The sequence below is a fragment of the Prionailurus bengalensis genome, chromosome F2, assembly GCF_016509475.1.
Source record: "Prionailurus bengalensis isolate Pbe53 chromosome F2, Fcat_Pben_1.1_paternal_pri, whole genome shotgun sequence".
Taxonomy (NCBI): Eukaryota; Metazoa; Chordata; class Mammalia; order Carnivora; family Felidae; genus Prionailurus; species Prionailurus bengalensis.
In genome coordinates this window covers 78,556,821-78,576,203 of record NC_057353.1, presented here as the reverse complement: position 1 = coordinate 78,576,203, position 19,383 = coordinate 78,556,821, and the positions used below count along the sequence as shown (strand labels likewise).

The 19,383-nt window shown below is 48.0% G+C and overlaps 1 protein-coding gene across 3 annotated transcripts in view; it reads left to right on the top strand.

Annotated features, from left to right (window-relative positions):
* The window catches only part of FAM135B (family with sequence similarity 135 member B), a 283,395-nt gene that overhangs the window by 254,924 nt on the left and 9,088 nt on the right, over positions 1 to 19,383 (top strand). For all 3 annotated transcript variants that reach the window (XM_043601841.1, XM_043601840.1, XM_043601839.1), the window contains exons 12-14: positions 6,380 to 6,534; positions 11,391 to 13,368; positions 15,232 to 15,398. In XM_043601841.1, the coding sequence (XP_043457776.1) occupies positions 6,380 to 6,534; positions 11,391 to 13,368; positions 15,232 to 15,398 (2,300 nt within the window). The remainder of the gene's footprint in view (positions 1 to 6,379; positions 6,535 to 11,390; positions 13,369 to 15,231; positions 15,399 to 19,383) is intronic.

Genomic DNA, 19,383 nt, shown 5'->3' with positions numbered 1-19,383 from the left:
ATGGAATGATGTTTGAAATGGCACAGTAGATCCAACAGGAGAAACATTATAGGTCCGCCTCCCACACGAGACAGATCTGAAGACCTTTTCGTCCCCCATGTTGACAACACTCTCTCGCTTCTTTCCACACTTCATCCTGGTGGAAAGTAGACTGGCATTTACAGTTTACCTCGCGGAGCCTGAAAGCGAGGGGGCGCCAAGGGAGACATGCCTAGGGTTAAAATAGCTTGTCTAGAAACATGTACGACCTCTCGCTCGCTCACGCGTTTCTTCATCCCATCCAGCTCTTGGCCTGGACGGGCTGAAGGGCCGTTCTCAAACTAAAATCAGAAGGCGTTAACCTGAAAAATGTAACATGGAGGGCCGCTGAGCAAAAAGGCTGCGAGTCAGGACTGTTGTAGGTATCTGCTTCCTGACTCCCGCCGCAACAGGCGAACGAACCCTAGGTGGTTGGGCCGTGCTGTGGTCCCCGGGGGTGTAAGTCCACGTGGAAGGAACAGACACAAGGGCCATTTTGTGGAAATGCCAATTTCCACATCCGCTGTACCAAGTACAGAGGATGTAACATTCGGCCAACCTGGGTTCAAAATCCTGTTCCTCTCTTGACCTACGGCAGGTCCTTGACAAAGTCATTTTTTTGTTGATTTTTTTTTTCTCTTACTGTCTCCTAGTCTTTGTTTCCTTGAAACAGGCAGGATAATGGTTGTAGAACATCCACGCCCATGGAACACACTGTTCAAGCCACAGACTCGACTCACAGAATGTTAGGTGATGACTAATACGTTACACAATCGTCTCTTGTGCCCGCGGGCACTGGGGACACCACAGGGAACAAAGTAAAGACTCTGTCCTTGGGGTCCCTCATTCTAGGGCAGAAACAGGCAAGATGTAAGTTGTGTCATTTCAGGTAGCGACAAGTAAAGAGAAACAAGTCAAGGTGAGGACACAGAACATGAGGAGAAAGGATGTGGCCAGCATCCTCATACACGGTGAAGGACTAGCTCTCAGAGAAACAAAACCCAAAACTCGGGTCTCTAGTGTTTGCTGATTTCCACTGTGTGAACGCTGGCACCGTGGTCACTTTCAAGCTGCCACTATGTGTTTCTTGCTTGTTTGTTTCAAATTTTTGTTTAGATTCTGATTAACAAACAGCATAATATTGGTTTCAGGTATAGAATGTAGTGGTCTGTCACTTATGTACAACACCCAGAGCTCATCACAAGTACCCTCCTTTTTTTAGTGTTTATTTATTTATGTTGAGAGAGAGAGAGAGAGAGAGAGAGAGAGAGAGAGTGAGAGTGTGTGTACACGTGTGAACGGGGTTGGAGCAGAGAGAGAGGGAGACACAGAATCCAAAGCAGGCTCCAAGCTCTGAGTTGTCAGCACAGAGCCCGAAGTCAGGCTCAAACTCAGGCACCGTGAGATCATGACCTAGGCCGAAGTTGGATGCTTAATGGACTGAGCCACGCAGGCGCCCCCAGGAGGGAGTAAACTTCTTATTAGGTCATTAAGAGTAAGACGCACAGAACAGAAGGGCATTTTATGTCCGGAACCGAGAACCTTCCTGGAGGAAAGGCACAGAATTTCCGCTCACATCGAGGCAGTGAGCGGGTGAGCAGGGTTAGCAGGTTCGCACGGGCGGGGTCCAGCCACCTGGGGCTCCGAGCTGCAGAGGGAAGGTGTGCCTAGGAGTCAGAAGCGTCCCTCCAAATCAGGATGGACAAGTGGCCAGACGAGGTGGAACCCATGTGTCCAGAACCATCTCGTTCAAGCTCAGACTAGATTGTGTCTCTCAAACAGCGGGTCACAGCCATTTAGGAAGATGTGACATCCACGTAGTGGATTTGGAACAGCGCTTTTTAAATGAAGTAGGCTGGGATGGGCCAGAACAAGATGGAGCAGGAAGTACGAGTGAGATGTGTTTCTGAAACTTGTTTCCTTGTGTGTCTGGGAGTGTGGGATTGCAGCACTCGTTTGCCGTGTAAAATGAATGAAAATGCCATGGGTTGCTATGTTTTATTTTTTTTAACTTTATTTATTTATTATGAGAGAGAGAGAGCAAGGGAGGGACAGAGGGGGGCAGAGAGAGAGAGAGAGAGAGGGAGAGAGAGACTCCCAAGCAGGTCGGCGCAGAGCCCGATGTGGGGCTCGGACTCACAAACAATGAGATCATGACCTGAGCCAAAACCAAGAGTCCGACACTCAATCAACTGAGCCCCCAGGCGCCCCATGGGTTGCAACATTTTAAAACGCAGCGTTGCCGTGTTTAAAACGGTTTAGAACTGGCTGGTAGCAAGGGTCTGTATTATTGTCTCTCTCTTCTGTCTCATCCGTGTCTAGACCGTGCTTTTCAAACAGTAAAGCGTTCAGGGAAAGTTGCTAGTGGAAATGTTATGAATGAAATGTGAATGTCGGTCTGAATGGGAGTGAATGCAGGAAGACCGATACTGGTGGTCTAGCGCCTGGAACAATGACCATGGATTTATCACTCTGGCTTTTATGTTTTTCTGTAGTAATAATTGTAACACTCATCTTTAAAAAGCATTCACTTTACAAGATGCTGCGTATATAGTGTTGAACACAAGAGGCACTTTACCTGCCTTGCTGATGCTTTTTCTGTTGAGAGAACTCTGGTAAGAAGCCGTGCTGAGTGCTGTATGTTCATTGGCTCGCCTAATGTTCACAATAACACTATGAGCTACGAACCGTTTTTATCCTCACTTCACCAAAGAAGAAACTGGGGAAGGACACCTGGGGGCTCAGTCGGTTAAGCGTCTGACTTTAGCTCAGGTCATGATCTTAGGGGTTGTGGGTTTAAGCCCCGCGTCGGGCTCGGTGCTGACAGCTCGGACCCTGGAGCCTGCTTCGGATTCTGTGTCTCCCTCTATCTCTGTCCCTCCCCTGCTCACACACTCTCTCTCTCTCTCTCTCTCTCTCAAAAATAAACATTTAAAAAAATGTTTTAAGAAGAAACTGGGGAAACCAGGGCTCAGAGAGGCTAAGTAGCTTATCTTAGACCACACAGCAACCATGTGATGTACACATGGACTGCTGGAGTCCAGATCCCACACTCCTAGCCTCCTCGTCATGGCTGTGCTGTATAGTGGTGATCCATTCTCCCAAAGAATACACGGAAGAACCGAACTGTGGATTTTTCAAGCTCTAAAATAGAAATATCCGTATGTTGCCAGCTGTCTCGCTGGAGTCTGAGTAAATCTGAAATGGAAATAAGTAGGTGATGAACAGGGCCCTGGATGCTGCGTATAACAGATCTCCAGAACTTTCTCGTCTTATTTCCTTGAAACTCTATGCCCTTTACTTAGCATCTCCCCATTTCCTCACCCCGGCCCCTGGCGGCCACCACTTTATTTTCTGACTCTGTGAATTTGACTATTTTCGACTCCTCCCGTAAGTGGAATCATTTGTCCTTCTGAGGCTGACTGATTTCACTTAGCATCGTGTCCTCGAGGCTCGTCCGTGGTGTCACGTGTGACAGGATTCCCTTCTATTTTAAGGCTGAATAATATTGCATCGTTCTGCGTTTTCTTTAACCCTTTCCTGTTCATGGACACTTAGCTTGTCTCCAGAGCTGGGCTGTTGTGAATAAGTGCCATGCACATGGGGGTGCACATATCTCTTAAACACCCTGGTTTCGGTTCTTCTGGTTAAGTACCCAGAAGTAGGATTGCCCGATCATGTGTAGTTCTATTTTTAATTTTTCAAGGCACTTCCATACTGTTTTCGAAAGCAGCTGCGACATTCTACACCTGCATCAACAATATACAAGGGGTCCGTCCGACTTCTCCACATCCTCACCAACACTGGTTTTTTGGTTTGTTTTGACAAAAGCCATCCCCGGTGCGAGGTGATAGCTCACTGCATGTGTGCCCTGGAATTCTTAGTCATTTCTTTAAACACACGCTAAGCACTGTTTTAGGTGCTCGGTCACAGGCACAAAGTCTGTGCACATAATACACCACCTTCTAGCAGGAGGTAATTCCCTGCATAAAACAACCTAGACCTGACTCTCCTACAGCTCTCCTGCTGTGTTACAGTTACTTGATTGGTCACCTGATCTATTCATGGCTATTAGCTCTTTAGGTCCAGAATCAAGTTTCCATCCTGGAGGTATACACCCTAGCTTGTGGACACAGTCCTATGCACATGGGTGTCCAGTCCATATACCTTTGTAAAAAACTAAAAACGGGACGCAAATTCCACGTTCCGATGATGGCTAAGAAGTGCATATTTGAACAAAATACCATTTAAATATTCAAAGGAAGGTGCACAATATTAGGAAGTTGCTACAGCCTTCAGGGGCGCCTGGGTGTCTCAGTCGGTTAAGCGTCCGACTTCAGCTCAGGTCATGATCTCACGGTTCGTGAGTTCGAGCCCCACATCGGGCTCTGTGCTGACAGCTCGGAGCCTGGAGCCTGCTTCAGATTCTGTGTCTCGCTCGATCTCTACCCCTTCCCTGCTCGTGCTCTGTCTCTCTCTGTCCCAAAAATAAATAAAACATTTTTAAAAATTAAAAACAAAAAAAGGAAGTTGCTACAGCCTTCATGGCTTTGAGGAAGATAATACATTGCTTATCTTTTTTTTAAAAAAAGTTTATTTATTTATTTTGAGAGAGAGAGAGGGAGAGAGTACGCACAAGCAGAGGAAGGGCAGAGAAAGAGAGAGAGAGAGAGAGACAGGATCCCAAGTGGCTCCCTGCTGTCAGTGCAGAGCCAGATAGAAAGCTCAATGTCACCAACTGTAAGATCATGACCTGAGCCGAGATCAAGAATCGGATGCTTGGGGCGCCTGGGTGGCGCAGTCGGTTAAGCATCCAACTTCAGCCAGGTCACGATCTCGCGGTCCGTGAGTTCGAGCCCCGCGTCAGGCTCTGGGCTGATGGCTCAGAGCCTGGAGCCTGTTTCTGATTCTGTGTCTCCCTCTCTCTCTGCCCCTCCCCCGTTCATGCTCTGTCTCTCTCTGTCCCAAAAATAAATAAACATTGAAAAAAAATTAAAAAAAAAAAAAAAAAAAAAAGAATCGGATGCTTAACTGACCAAGCCATCCAGGCGCTCTGTATCCTTTTTGACCATAGGTTAAAATCCAATGGAGAAATGAGAAGGAAATAAAATATTCATATTTCAAATGTATATTCAAAATTCATATGTAACATATCCATATGCAGATGTTTATCATATTTGTCACCAAGAGTGCTGACTGGGAGAATTTTCCCTGGGCGCGTGTGGAGCTGTGCTGCAGGAACAGGTGACCTGCCTCCACAGCTGACAAGTGACGTGGGGGCCTCCAGAGGTCAGGCTGCTCCAAAAAGAGCGACAGTCAGACAGAAAGTAGCTACATGTGCTTAGTTCTTCTCCCAAACTGGCCAACCCAGTAAGGCCCTCTTCTCCCCTTGTGCGAGTGTGATTGAGGCAGAATGGAGAAGATGACAGAATGCTCATACTTTTCCTTCGTGGGAGGAAATAAACTCTCTCCCTTCTGCAGGGACTTGAGGAGAAGGGAATAAACGTTTCCCACCATCCAATCCTTTGAATGAGGAATACTGGTGGTTTCCAAGTCTGAAATGAAATTCCTGCTGGTGGAAGGGTATTCAGTTCATGGAGGAAGAACATGGGGCATTTTTTTTTAATCCTACTTAGAAGAACAAAAAACCAGGGCTCCTGAACTAGGGGAACTTACGTGCTAATCAAGGATGCTGGTGTCCACACAGTAAGCAATAAAAAAAAATAGCAATTTTCGATGGTTCTTAATTCTTAACCTATAGGAGGTTAGAAATGCAGGAGTAAAGGATACGTAACTTGAAGTGTTTCCTCCAAAGTACTAATTTAAGATTCCTGCCATTTAGAAACTCAGTTCCTGCTCCGCTAGAATGGTATTTGTTGCTTCCCACTGAAATGGGTGTGATAAAGTGCCCTGGTCATACAATCGCTGACCTCTAACCTCAGTGCCCAGGCCACTTAGGATACAAAGCAGACCATGGCATTGGGGGCTGGGTAGGTGGCTGGGAAGAAAGGAAGAGAGGACAGACAGATGGTGGATTGTCAGAGCCTGCTGAACATTTTCTGAATGTTTTCTTGGGATAAGGGGCTGGAGCAACGATTCTTAACACATTTAAAAAAACTTCCTTGGAGAGGTGCCTGGGTGGCTCAGTTGGTTGACTCTTGGTTTCGGCTCAGGTCATGATCTCCCGGTTTGTGAGTTCGAGCCCCACGTCAGGTTCTTTGCTGATGGTGTGGAGCCTGCTTGGGATTCTCTCTCTCCCTTTCTCTCTGCTCCAACCCCCACTTGCACTCTAAATAAATAAACAAACAAACTTAAAAAAAAAAGGCTTTCTTGGGTGCTAACCCGGTACGTGTGTCCCCAGGATACAGACCCACAGCCAGCTGTCTCTGGACATCCGGAATTCAGAGTATCTCACCACCATGCCCCCGCTGCCCGCGGAGTGTCTGGACATCGATGGTGACTGGAACACCCTGCCGGTTATCTTTGAGGACAGATACGTGGACTGCCCTGCAACAGGTTGGTCTTTGTTTTGGAGAGAACAGCGGGTCCCAGTCCTTTGCCCTATTTGTTTTCCGATAACAGTGGAACCAAATCAAGGAAGTCATTTGTCAGTTCAGGCTCCACCAGTGGGAGATGACCTTATGTCAGTGCAATTGACAGATCCATGTAACACAAGGACAGCTGCAGTAAAGATCCCCTTCCCGACTCCTCCTGGGGTAAAATCGTACCAAGTGCCTCAGTGTTTCCACCTATAGAATGGGAACCAGATTCTCCCCTCACCAGAATACCGTGAGCATAGGATGGGCATCCTTTCTTATCCCAAATGTGCAACTCAGAGATAAAATCATTTCTCTTTGAATTCTAATGGCATTCGATTCAGACTCCTATGGAGTGCTTGCTTCGTGCCATGAACCAGACAAGGTATTCGAGAAAGCAGTCTGCCTCAGCGATCAGATTGGTAGATGAGCTACTCAGCTCAGGGAGAAAAGACAGCGGGTTCCTGTGTATTTGTGTGTTTGTGTCCGAATCACAGTCTGTCTTGCTGGTGTTGCACAGTTTGTTAATGAATTGATAGCTGGGCGAGGGGGCGGGGGGCCTGATGCACACCGGGCATTCGGGAGATGTTAGTCCTCTGTCCCCTCGCACAGCCCTGCTCTTGGAAACCCCAAAGCTATCACAGGTGACAGAGCTGAAGTAAACCCCTAGTCCCTGAAAGAGCCAGAAAATACCCCGCTGGAGGTTTTACCTGTTTTATCTTTTTAATCCTATTAAAAAACAGACAACCCAACCTCCTAAGGCCTATTTCACCGAGAGAAACTGAGGCTCGGGGGTATAAATATGTATTAAAGATCATGCAGCTTATAAAAGCCAACTGACATCTAGTGTCCACATCGTGTAGGACAGTCCGAAGGTAGGGGCTCTGGAGATGGCCAGCTACCCGGTGGTCAGACAAAGCTTATTCCAACTCTGCCTTGACGCTGCGTGTGTAGGGGTGTGTGTATGTGCATGTGATCATTTTCATTACAGTTTTGTCATGTAGCTACAGGCAAGTTGAACAGTTAGAGAAGAAATTTAGAATAAGCACCCATGATCAGACCCCCTGATGGTATCATTAGGCCTCATTGCAGCCGATCTTCCAGTCTGTTTTCCTGTACATGTTAAAACAGACACCCCAGCGGATGTAAATCTCAGTCCTGCAACATCTCCGTGCAGTTGTCTTGCGGGCTGCAAGTCAACCTCAGGCTTTCTGGAGTTTCCCTGCTGGCCCTCACCCACTCTCCCCCATGTCAGTGCCCTAGACTTAGATGTGGCTGGGGGTCGTCTTTCCAGGGTCATCTGCCCATGCAGTTTCCTCTAAGCTCTACATCTAATTTAGAACCAGCAGCTTCTGTAATGTGCTTGGGACATGGGACTTGGCGGAGTCTGGGCCACCAGCACTAAGGATCCCGTCTTCCCAGAAGGACCCCAAGGCAATTGCTCTCAGAGGGTTGGCTGTCTCCTCAAGATTTCTCTCTACAGACCTCTCACCGGCTCCTTCCCCTCCCGCCCCCACCCCCATTTCCCCACTCAAAACTTTTTCTGACCTTCTTTGTTCCTTCACAAGGTGCTCTGATGATTTAATCCCAGAGCAAAACCATTAGCAAATAAAGAACTATTTCCTTTTTCCTCCAGGGGTTGGTGACCTTAATGTAATTTGCAATGAGGCCATCACATTTGCATTTCATTGTTTTAGCTAGTGAAGAAAGGGACAGAAGAGAGTCCCATTTCCATATGAAAATAGTAATATTTATTCATGGTTTGCTGTAATCCCATGGTAGATACCTACTGGGTACCAGGCACTCGCGAAGTCTGTCTGTATTGTCTGGATCCTTTTTCCCAGGTACCGTCACTCCTAGGTCCCGAGGCAATTGAGCCATTTGCCTAAGGGCCTTAAAGGTTGGCCCCACTGCCTGAATTTGAATCTTTGAATCTGTTCTCCAACCGTTGGTAACCATGTGAAACTGGGCAAAAAAATTGTAATTGATATTCCGCAGGCCTACTGTGAGCAGGGGAGAGATCCAGCCACAGAACACGTAAGAGTGAGCGGCACAAAGGCAGTTAGGAATGCATGTCAAGTAATACCATGAGCTAGGATCTGACTACATCTATCCTCTTTGGGTTAGATGTTCTGCTACTTTTTTGTCGCACAGTTGTGGCATGAAACCAGTGTTGCTAATTTTGACAGCCCACCTCCTCACTGGGCTTTCTGTGTCCTGGCATACACTGTCTGTGATCAATCAGAGGCATCTTTCATTTTTGTTCAAAGAACCCATCAATCCTCCTGTCTTCCTCTAATCTAAAGACCAGACTCCTCATGCATACAGGGCATTCGAGTTCATCCATATCGTGGGTTCTCTCTACCTGTCCAACCTCATGTTCGCCCCACGTCCCTGTTCAGTCTTATTCCATTCACACGGGATCTGATGTCTGACCAGACTGTGCACCCCAGGCTTCTGGGTCTTTGCCCTTTGCTCTTCTCTGCACCCAGCACGACTCATTATCTCCTTCTCAGAAGAACCCAATTCATATTCTCCAAGGTCACAGCCCACGTGGTTCAGGTAGAGCCAACCGTACTGTGCTGTGTATGCTTCCCAATGTTTTGAAGATCCCTTGGAGACAGAGAGACTAGTTCATTATTATTACTGGTCCCACCTCCCGTCTCCCTAACCCAGGGCCTCGTACAGGACTTTGTGCAGAGGCTCTGCCAATTATTACTCATGGATTCAGTCACACTGACGTTGTGGTTTTTTCAAACCGATGTAAACAGCTCACGAGAGTAATCGCCTTTTTTCTGCTACATTTCTGTTCTGTTCTCAAGTCATTTTATGAACACAGCTCAGGGACTATGTGACGGCCATGGTGTTAGCTGTGGGCGCACAGATATACAACACAAGCCCTTCTCTGCAGTGGGGACAGGAAGTGCACCGGTGGATCCCATTATACATGATAGTCGTGGTGGTGGTGTTACAGCACATGTGTGTAGAGGGGATGCTGGGAGTTTGCCCAGAGAACGTCTAACTTGTTGTTGGCCTTGGAAAAGCTCCCCTAGAGGAAGAGACACTTGCTCAGCCCCTCAAGATGCAAAGAACATATCGACCTGAGGAAGAGACCCATTCTTTCCCAGTCTTTGGTCTACTCTTTGACCCAGTCATAAATTTCACTCCAAGGTGTGAGCTGTTGATACGTTGTAAGTGTCTCCGTGATTCACTTCATAACCTCCTATAGTTGTTATATTCCTTTAACTTCTATGAAAACCGTATGAAGGATTTGAATGTTTTAAGTAAAATGAAAGCCTAAACCCTGTCTTCTTTTGTTTGCTGTATATGGGAAGTGAGTAACATATCAGATGGCTTTGTCGAGAGAGTGGTGGTTCAGACAGACATAGCAGGTACTTATTTTCTTTCATTTATGCTTTATTAGAAGGGAGAGAAAGAGAGATAGGGAGGAGGGGGGCGAGGGGGAGGAAGAGAGGGAGGTAGAGGGGGAAGTGGGGGTGCAGGGGGGAGGGAAGAGAAGAGACTGAGAGACAGGATGAGAGAGATAATAGTTTACCCTAGAGAAAAATAAGAGAAAGAAGGTCGTGCTGTGACCCCTGCCATCCTACCGGGAAGATCAGAGTGACCTGGGAACCTCTGTGGTCTGAATGCCACGCGGGATAATTGCCCTGGGGACAGAGCTCAAGCTTGGAGGGTTTCCCTACAGAAGGCAGAGATCTGTCTTCCCACATGTGCCATTTCCTATCGTAACTCTCCTGTGAGCTATGTCTGTGAGGCCTGCTGGTCACTATGAATCTGCCCATCCTAGAGTTGAGGCAAGTGAGCTCAGGTGGGAAAAAAAGGCTTATTTATTCTGTCGTCGTCCAAGGCCTCACGGCTGTGCCAGAGTCAGGATGAGAAAGCGGACCTTCCTGGATGCAAAGCTGTCTTTCTACACTGTCAATACTGTACAGAAGACAGGGAAGAGCTTTAATATTTAAAAGTGGTAATTGTCAAAACTGTTTTGATAAGTAAAAGGTAAATCATGAATAATGATATCTGACAGTTGTGCATTAGTGCACGGCGATTCTTACGCTGATTACCTGGTGTTCGGCTGAGTTACGCAGGTCAAGGGCACAGCCTCTGATAAGGCTGCCCTCGGTGGGTTGGAGGGCAAGCTGGAGGGTTCCCCGGGCCACCCGTGTGCCTGACCAGCTGGCTACCAATTCAGGGCTTCCTACCAACCCCTCAGGTTTGACGATTTGCTAGAACAATTCACAGAATTCAGGAAAGTGCTATGCTTACGGTTACAGTTTTAACATGGAGGATCCAAATATAGACCAGCCAAAGAAGAGACCCATAGGGCAAGGTCTAGAAGGGTCCCAAACACGAAGCTCCATGACCAGTGCCCCCAGGACTGGTCATCCTGGCAAATCAATGTGTAGTGTCACCAGGAAAGCGTATTCAAGCCCCAGTGTCCACAGTTGTTGTTGGGGTTGGTTGAATCGTTGGCCACGTGATTGAACTACTCTCCTGGGAGATTGTCCCGGTGTTATCTGGCGACCAGTGGTTGGTCTTTCTCGCATGGCCAGTCCCCATCCTGACTCATTTCCTTAGCGTAAACTATTAAAGGGCTCATCTTGAGTCACCAGGCTAGCATACGCCTTCAGGGCCTGCCAGCCACAAGTAACAAAGACCTTTCCATCACTTGGGAAATTCCACGAGTTCAGGGCTTGTCCGCCAGGAACCAGGAACAAAGCTCAGCCAAGTTTTTGATTATACCGTCAGGCTTCTGGATAATCTGTGGACATAGATTCATAAACGACAAACATTCTTCTTTCTTTTTTCTTTTTGTAGGGCACAGTTTGAGTGTTTCCCCTAATTTTGATGTTCAAACAAGTCCCGCAATAATGAATCTGAAAGACAGAGAAGAGAGCCCTGTTGTAAATAGAAAATCACCTTTCAGGGAAGACCTTGTCTCGCCCGCCATGAAACCACCCCAGATGGACTCTGACGAGGAAGTTCTGAGGTGTCCAGAGGCAGATGACAGTGCAGCTACACCAAAACACGCGGATGTGTGCTCCGAATCTCAGGTGTATCTGACAATCGGCGAGGTCCAGAACAAGGCGGCTTTGCCTGAAGATGAATGTTGGGCTGGCCCGAGGGCCGATGTTGGAACACGTCCCCTGGCAGATGAGGACCTGCCCAGAAGGAGGCCGGGTCCAGAGGATGGCCAGCCCCCGGTACTCACCTACATTGATGTGAAATCTAGCAATAAGGACCCATGCGGCCCTGAACCCACGGTGGTCATTAGTGCTCAGCACGAGAGTGGGCACTCCCGAGATAACTATGAACCCGCCAGAACTGTGCCGGGCAAGGAGGTATCAGGTACAAGTCGTCCACATGCCATCTCTTCAGAGAAAACAACACTCCGTGAGTTAAGTCCTCTAGGAAAGGTTGCAGACCGAGAGGGCAAGGTGGTGCTGCTAAGCCTGAAGCTCATCCCCTCTGAGCCCTGCGATCCACTGAACTCTGCTTTGAGGGATCCCTTGGACGTTAGGGCTTCCCCAAAGGACCCTCCCTCAGAGGAGCAGGAGGAAGTGTCGGTGCTCTCTGGGGTCATCAAGAGATCTTCTTCCGTCGTCTCCGATTCAGGCATTGAGAGTGAGCCGAGCTCTGTCGCTTGGTCCGAGGCGCGAAGCAGGGCCCCGGAGTTACCCAGCGACCGGGAAGCCTTGCAACATCCGCTTCGAAGACACGGCCTGCACAGGAACTCCTTGGAGGGCGGACACACGGAGAGCAACACGAGTTTGCCGAGCGGGATCCAGGCGTCCCTCACCTCCATTAGCTCTTTGCCTTTTGAGGAGGAGGAACGGGAGTTGGCCCTCACCAAGTTGACCAAGTCCGTATCTGCACCCCAGATCAGTAGCCCGGAGGAGTCTGCTGGAGACACAGACGCCATGCAGCAAGGTGGACCTCTTGCTGAAAGTTGCACCGTGCCCGTCAAGACCATAGACTCCCCGGGATCCAGGACGCGGGACGCTGGGGCACAGGTGGTTTCAGGTGCCGACAACCAGCAGGGCCCCGGTTACATAGACATCCCCAAAGGTAAAGAGAGTCAGTCTGAGCCTCAAGGACCTTGCTGTCTTGATGGCAGGACGGAGAACCCTCCAGGTGTGGAAACCAAAGGTCTTCATTTAAAAATACCGCGTATCATAGCCCTTGAAAACCCTGGGAATGGATCTTTCCCTAGAGTACTAAAGGAGACCCCAAAGGGCATGCCTGAGGACTTGAAACTGGAGAAAGGAGCTCGTTCCCACAGCAGCATCTCGGATGATGAGACTGTTGCCCACCGTACGGTGCCTGCGTTGAACTATACCGCAGTTGCTGACGCCGTCGACCTGGGCTCAGCAGGCAAACAGAGCAGCTCACCTTGTATCATGGATGATGCAGAGTTCAGCAAGGGAGCCAATGCTGTCCTGGAGGCTGGGCGTGAAGCGGGCACTGCGTGCCCCACCGTGACCCACTCCGTTCACTCCCAGGTCTCAGGAGACCAAGAGCCAAGGGCAGGCACTTCCGTTATGGTGTCCCACCTGCCCCCGGCAGAGACCTTCACCCTGGACAGCCTGAAAGCCGTGGAGGTCGTCAACCTGTCCGTGTCTTGCACTGCCACGTGTCTCCCTTTCTCGTCTGTGCCCAAGGAGACCCCTGCCAGGGCCGGATTCGCTTCCAAACAGACCCCATTGCCCATCACTCACCAGCCTTTGGGTTCCTTTGGAGTCGTTTCCACTCATTCTAGCAAGTTGGAGGAAGAAGTCAGTGAGAGGATGTTCAGGTGAGCTTGCTGACGGCTTACCCACCCCAGCACAGATTTGGGTTTGCCCACATATTTCTCAATTCCATGCATCCGTCGAGATAGGAGTTAGTTCCCGACTTAGATAACTTAATATGCTTCTATCATACAAGTCCGAGATACAGGACAGTGCAAGTCAACACGCTCAGTAAGCCCATCTCTCAAATACAGCCACTGCGTAAGTTCTCTACACTTTTTTTCTACGTACATCCCTATATATTCTTCTTTTGCCAAAATTGGATAGTTCTATACAAACTCTAAGGTTTTTTTTTTTCAACTTTAATATATTGGGGACTTTTCTATATTTACAGATTTATTTTTGCATTCTTATTTTAACGTTTAAACAATATTGTCTAGGTATAGCTCGATTTATTAACAAACTCCTTTAGAGATGGGCATTTAAGGTTTTATTCTTAGTTTTTATCATGAGAAACAATTCTCTTACGACTGTCACCCTACCTCCATCTTTGCACGTAGAGAGGGCAGTTCCTCAAGAGGCTTTGGGGAAATTTCGTCAGATTTACCTCCTAAGCCCCCTTGTACAATTCCTACATTTATCATCCCTTTTGCAATGCCAAAATCCATCCCTGCGTCCTCTCATTGGGTTTGTATTCCTAGTGCTCCCTCATCTATGAACTATACATTTGATTAAGTATATCGTGGAATCATTTGATTACTCTCCTACAAAATGATGGAGAGTTACCTATTAACGGTATCCACGAAAGAGATTGCACAGGCAGGCAAACTTTGGATCCCTTACTCATAAAGAACATTAAGTACCTATTACGCTCCTGTTGTCAGTTTAGCAAATAGAGGACAAGCAGTGCCCCAAGCCTGGTTGGGTTGTCCTGGCTGGCACCGTACTTCCAGCCTAACAGGGAGACAGAAAGACGAGAGAAGTGAGAGAGGGCAGCTGGGTAGACGGGATGGTTCCCGTGTGTGCACAGCTGAGCCAGGAGAAGGACCCAATCCAGGTAGTGAGTGTGCATAGAGACGGTGGCTAGGGGAAACTTTAGACACGACTACAGAGCAAATACGAGACACATGGTGATGATGGTGGTGGTGGTGATGGCGGTGGTGATGGTGGTGGTGATAAGTCTGGCAATAGGTCATTGTTTTTTACTATTGAATCAGTCTCGAAGACTGTTTAAGCATTTTGCGTATATCGCTTAACATACAGAATAGTTTTATGAGTTCGATAATCGTGTCTTCTCTTTTGCAAATGAGGAAAGGAAATGCAGAGAGGTTAGGCGGGTGGCCCACAGCTAGTAAATGTCAAAGCTGAGATTCTGACCTTAGCAGTCAGACTCCCAAGTCTGTGCTCTCAACCACCCCCTCGTCCAAGAATCAGGCAAGCCCGGTGGGAAGGCATCTCAGACAGGCCTGAACGCACAAAGGCATAGGAGTAAGCGAACTTCATTCACGCAGGGAAACATGAGCAGTGTGTTCCCTTCGGAGGCTGGGAGATGCTGCTGAGAAGCAGGTGGAGTCCAAGCCCTGGTAGCCTTGTGGGCCACTTTGGGAAACTTTCCCTCTGGGGAGATCTTTTCAAGGGTCGCATGGATCCCTAGAGCTGAACAGAATCTTAAAAGTCCCATTCCGTGCAGAAACCACATAGAAATCTGCAGAAACCAAGCCAGTAACGCTTTTCCCGGGACGCTTTCCTGGCTCCTTGTGGAGGAAAAAGCTTCCCTTACCAGCATCTCCCGGGGCCTCATATCCTGCCTTTGCTGCTCGCAGACACTTCTTTGTACATGTGCATCATTTCCACTCCCCAGCTCAACTCATCTCCTGCTCAACACGGCACACACAGCGTGGCTTCTGATTAATTAGTGTATTCTCCAGTTTTTATCAGGCCAAAGAAAAATTTAAAAAAGAACTGAAGATTGCTGGATTTCTGTACAGTGACTTATCTGTACTAGCTTCTGATATACCGTATTTCCCACCAGAGGAAGAGGAAGAAAATTTGGAAGATGGGATTCACCTGGTAGTCTGTGTCCATGGCCTAGATGGTGAGTCCCAAAAAGGGTTCCTCCGCAGAATTCTGTGCTATAAACCATTTATGATATTTATGAGTTAATTTGAGTCAGGTACTTGTTCAACTGTGTCACCAGCAACCATGGAGTGGTGGCACGTTGGTCTAGGGAAATGACATGGCCTTGTGCCCAAAGATGAGATCTCTGACACAAAAATCTTTTAAGTAAATGAAATACATAAAAAAGTGCAATAATGCAGTAATGGAATAATCAATGGAATGAAGGAAGGAAGAAATGAATAAGTAATGAATGGAACTAATGAACAAAAATAAAAGAAGGAATGGATGGATGGATGGATGGATGGATGGAATGAAATATTAATGGGATGCATGAGTAGTTAGAATGTGTGGATTAATGAGACCCATGAGTCAATAGAAGGAGGGGAGAAATTCAGTGGATTCATTTCGAGGGGCTCAGGTTAGTGGCCCACGCTATGCTGTTGCCTACTTTTATTCATTTCTCACTTATGGGGCAACACCAGGCACTGTACCAAATTCTGGGATTGCAGAGACCCAACATGGTTCCTGATCTTAAAAAGTTCTTAACTTCGTGAGATTAGCCAATGTGGTCCAAGGGAAGAGAGAAGGGAGGGGGGAAAGGCTCCTCCCTACCTTGCCCCCTAAATGACCTAGTCCCCAGTGTCAGGTCTCTTTAGGGTTTCTGAGGTCAGTCCAAAGGCGCTGTGCTGTAAGATAACAGAACTTACCAGCTCAGCCTGGACCAGAGGCAAGAACTTGCTCCTGCCTCCCCTCATGAATTTCAGCTTCTCCCTAACTGGCTGAAGAAAGCGATCAGATCAACTAGGGGTACGGGTGTCTGAGTTCTCCTCAAGCTCAAGTTTACATCATAATTGATCTGAAAGCTGGAATGTGGAACATGATTGGACATCCACTTTGTATGGACTCCAGTGCATAACTAGCGTCAGGCAAGAGAAAGGACTTCCCTGTGGCGACATAGGTGACGAGTGACAAAACCTGTGGTCACAGTCTTCTGCTGACAATTTATTAGGGAGTGGTGGTGTGCTGTCCTTCAAGGACACACTATTCTTTATACTCTTAATTTTCAACCTGGGGGCTAATGCGTTTTATTGTCTGGCCGTATGCCTTGGGTACCAGGACACTCAGTCTAACGGGTCTATTTGGTGAAGTGTCCAATAATCCAGTGGTGAACAATAGATTTTAGAGGAGGAGGAGGAGAAGGAGGAGGAAGTGGAGGAGGAGGAAGAGGAGGAGGAAGGGGAGGAGGGGGAGGAAGAGAAAGAGGGGGAGGAAGTGGAGGGGGGAGGAGGGAGGAAGAGGAGGAAGATGAAGGGCGGAGAGGCAGCGGTAGCATTGGTTTATCATATCGACTCATCAGGGGCCAGACATCCTTCGAGATCCTTGACACATATGAATGCCATTGATCATCACAACCGCCCTGCAGAGTAGGTGTTGTTATTGTCCCATTATCACTGGGGAAACTGAGTCAGGGGGAAGCTAAGTGACGTGTGTAAGTTCCCACAGTTAATGTGGCTGAGCCAAGGTGAAAACCCAGTGGAGCTGTCAGGCTCCAGAGCCCATGGTTTTGTTCTGCGTTATGCCAACAAGTTCATCTCTTCCCCTGTCCAAAAGTAGGGCCCATCGCCGTTTAAGTTATCTTTTATAAAGATCTTGTCAAGGGGCACCTGGGTGGCTCAGTTGGTTAAGCGTCCAACTCTTGATTTAGGCTCAGATCGTGATCTCATGGTCTGGGGGCTCGAGCCCTGCATCTGGCTCTGCACTGACAGCATGGATCCTGCTTGGGATTCTCTCTCCGCCCCCCGGCCCTCTCTTTCTCTCTGCCCCTCCTCTGCTTGTGCTCTCTCTCTCAAAATAAATAAATAGGAATTTAAAAAGGATCTGGTCATGCCAGTCCATTACTGAAAACTCTTCTTTGTAGCTGCCAGGAGATAAAACTTCTGTCTCAGAAAGCTCCTAGCATGAAAAGCCCTGTATGTTCCTACCCTCCCCGCCATCACCTCCTGCCCTCTCCCTCCTGCGGCTGCATCAACTCCCTGCCTTTCCCAGGGATGTGTGCATCCCACACCACTGTGTCTGGTCACCCGCGGCTCTCCCTCCAGTGAGCTGTCCCCGCTCAGCGCTGACTTCAGCACTTCCCAAATCCCAGCCGTTCACCTACCCTTCCCCAGTTTTACTCCACCCCGGTACCTTGTACTATGACTCCAAACTTCATACTGCAATTGGCGTGTTTTTGGAATGTATTTATTTTATAAAAAGAAACGTCAGATGACTACCACAAATAAAATCCTGGAATCACTGGCCACCCAGGAGAGTAATGCTAAAAGTAATCACAGTGAAACGAAGATAATCTTACTGGAGCGGCCCCACCGTCAGAAGACGGTGCTTGAGACTCACGCGTCTGTCTCATAAAGTAAGAAGCTACTGAAGACGGACTTGATTTTAAGTGGGACTTCCGATCAGAAGGGCCGCAGACACAGTGACTCTCTCCCTCGCCGGCACCACGTGACACGGGAGCTACGGTCAGCTCAGCATCAGGTGGTACATGCCCCTCTTATCTGATAGTGAATTAAAATAAGAAAGACCCTCAATCTCTTCCTTAAAATGAGGAAGCTTGGGGGCGCCTGGGTGGCGCAGTCGGTTAAGCGTCCGACTTCAGCAGGTCACGATCTCGAGGTCCGGGAGTTCGAGCCCCACGTCAGGCTCTGGGCTGATGGCTCAGAGCCTGGAGCCTGTTTCCGATTCTGTGTCTCCCTGTCTCTGCCCCTCCCCCGTTCATGCTCTGTCTCTCTCTGTCCCAAAAATAAATAAACGTTGAAAAAAAAAATTTTTTAAAAATGAGGACGCTTGTCAGGCCAGAGGCTTTTGTTCTTTGTTTTGTTTTTTTTTCCCCACCATGCCTGTTGGAGAAGGAGCAGAGAAGCTTCACCAATGTTTGAACGATGTCAGAAACCTTGTGCTGACAAGTACAGTATAGGCTTATCTACTGGGCAGAAGATCTTCAGAAAGACAAGTGATATCACACACAGGTTTTTTTATTTTATTTTGTTTTTTTAGTTTTGCTTTTTAGAAGGAGAGAGAGGGAGAGTGGGGGCAGGGAAGGGGCGGGGGGGGGTGCAGAGAGAGAGAGAGAGAGAGAGAGAGGGAGAGAACCTCAAGTAGGCTCCACGCCCAGTGCAGCATCCTACACGGGGCTCAGTTCCACAACCCTGAGATCATGACCTGAGCTGAAATCCAGAGCTGGACGCTCAACCAGCTGGGCCACCCAGGGGCCCCACACGCGGGTTTCTTTTGAAGGTCACTTCTTCAGCTCCAAGTACATAGGTCCAGACTCTACAGGGTTGTACAGGACCCACTTGTTCAAATTCCACTTCCCAGGATATGTTTATATCAACAGAGAACCGAAGAAGTTGGTAAGAGTTATGAGTATTCATACAACTCTTCGTGATGTTCCCCAAAGCCCAAGATTTCTAGGCTCGTAAACACCCTCAGTGTAACACCTGTCTGATCATATTTTCTGAGAATGTTTTGAGCTACAGCGAGTTCTCTCTCTCTCAGCGGCTGAAGGAGAGGGGACATTATCGTCCCTTACTTAGACTCCTCATGCTGAATATAAACACTTGCTACTCTTCTCTGTGAAGGCCATGTCCTGGAATGTCAGTAGGTAGCTTTAAATAAGAACAATGATGGGACCAAAGGGCCTAATTGTATTGTCAGAAATGAATAGGAAGAGGGACGCCTGGGTGGCTCATTAGGCTCAGATCTATCACTGATGGTTTACAAACTACTTTGAAACTGGTTATATGGTAAAATAGGTCACCTATCTATCCACCGACCAGCTTCTAGCTTTCGACTCTGCAGGGACCTGTTGGGGGAATAGGTCAAAAATCCATTAAGATGGAGTTGAGCGCCATAGTCTGCCTGAAATGTACGCTTAAGAATACTTGAATACGAAGCTTAGTCTG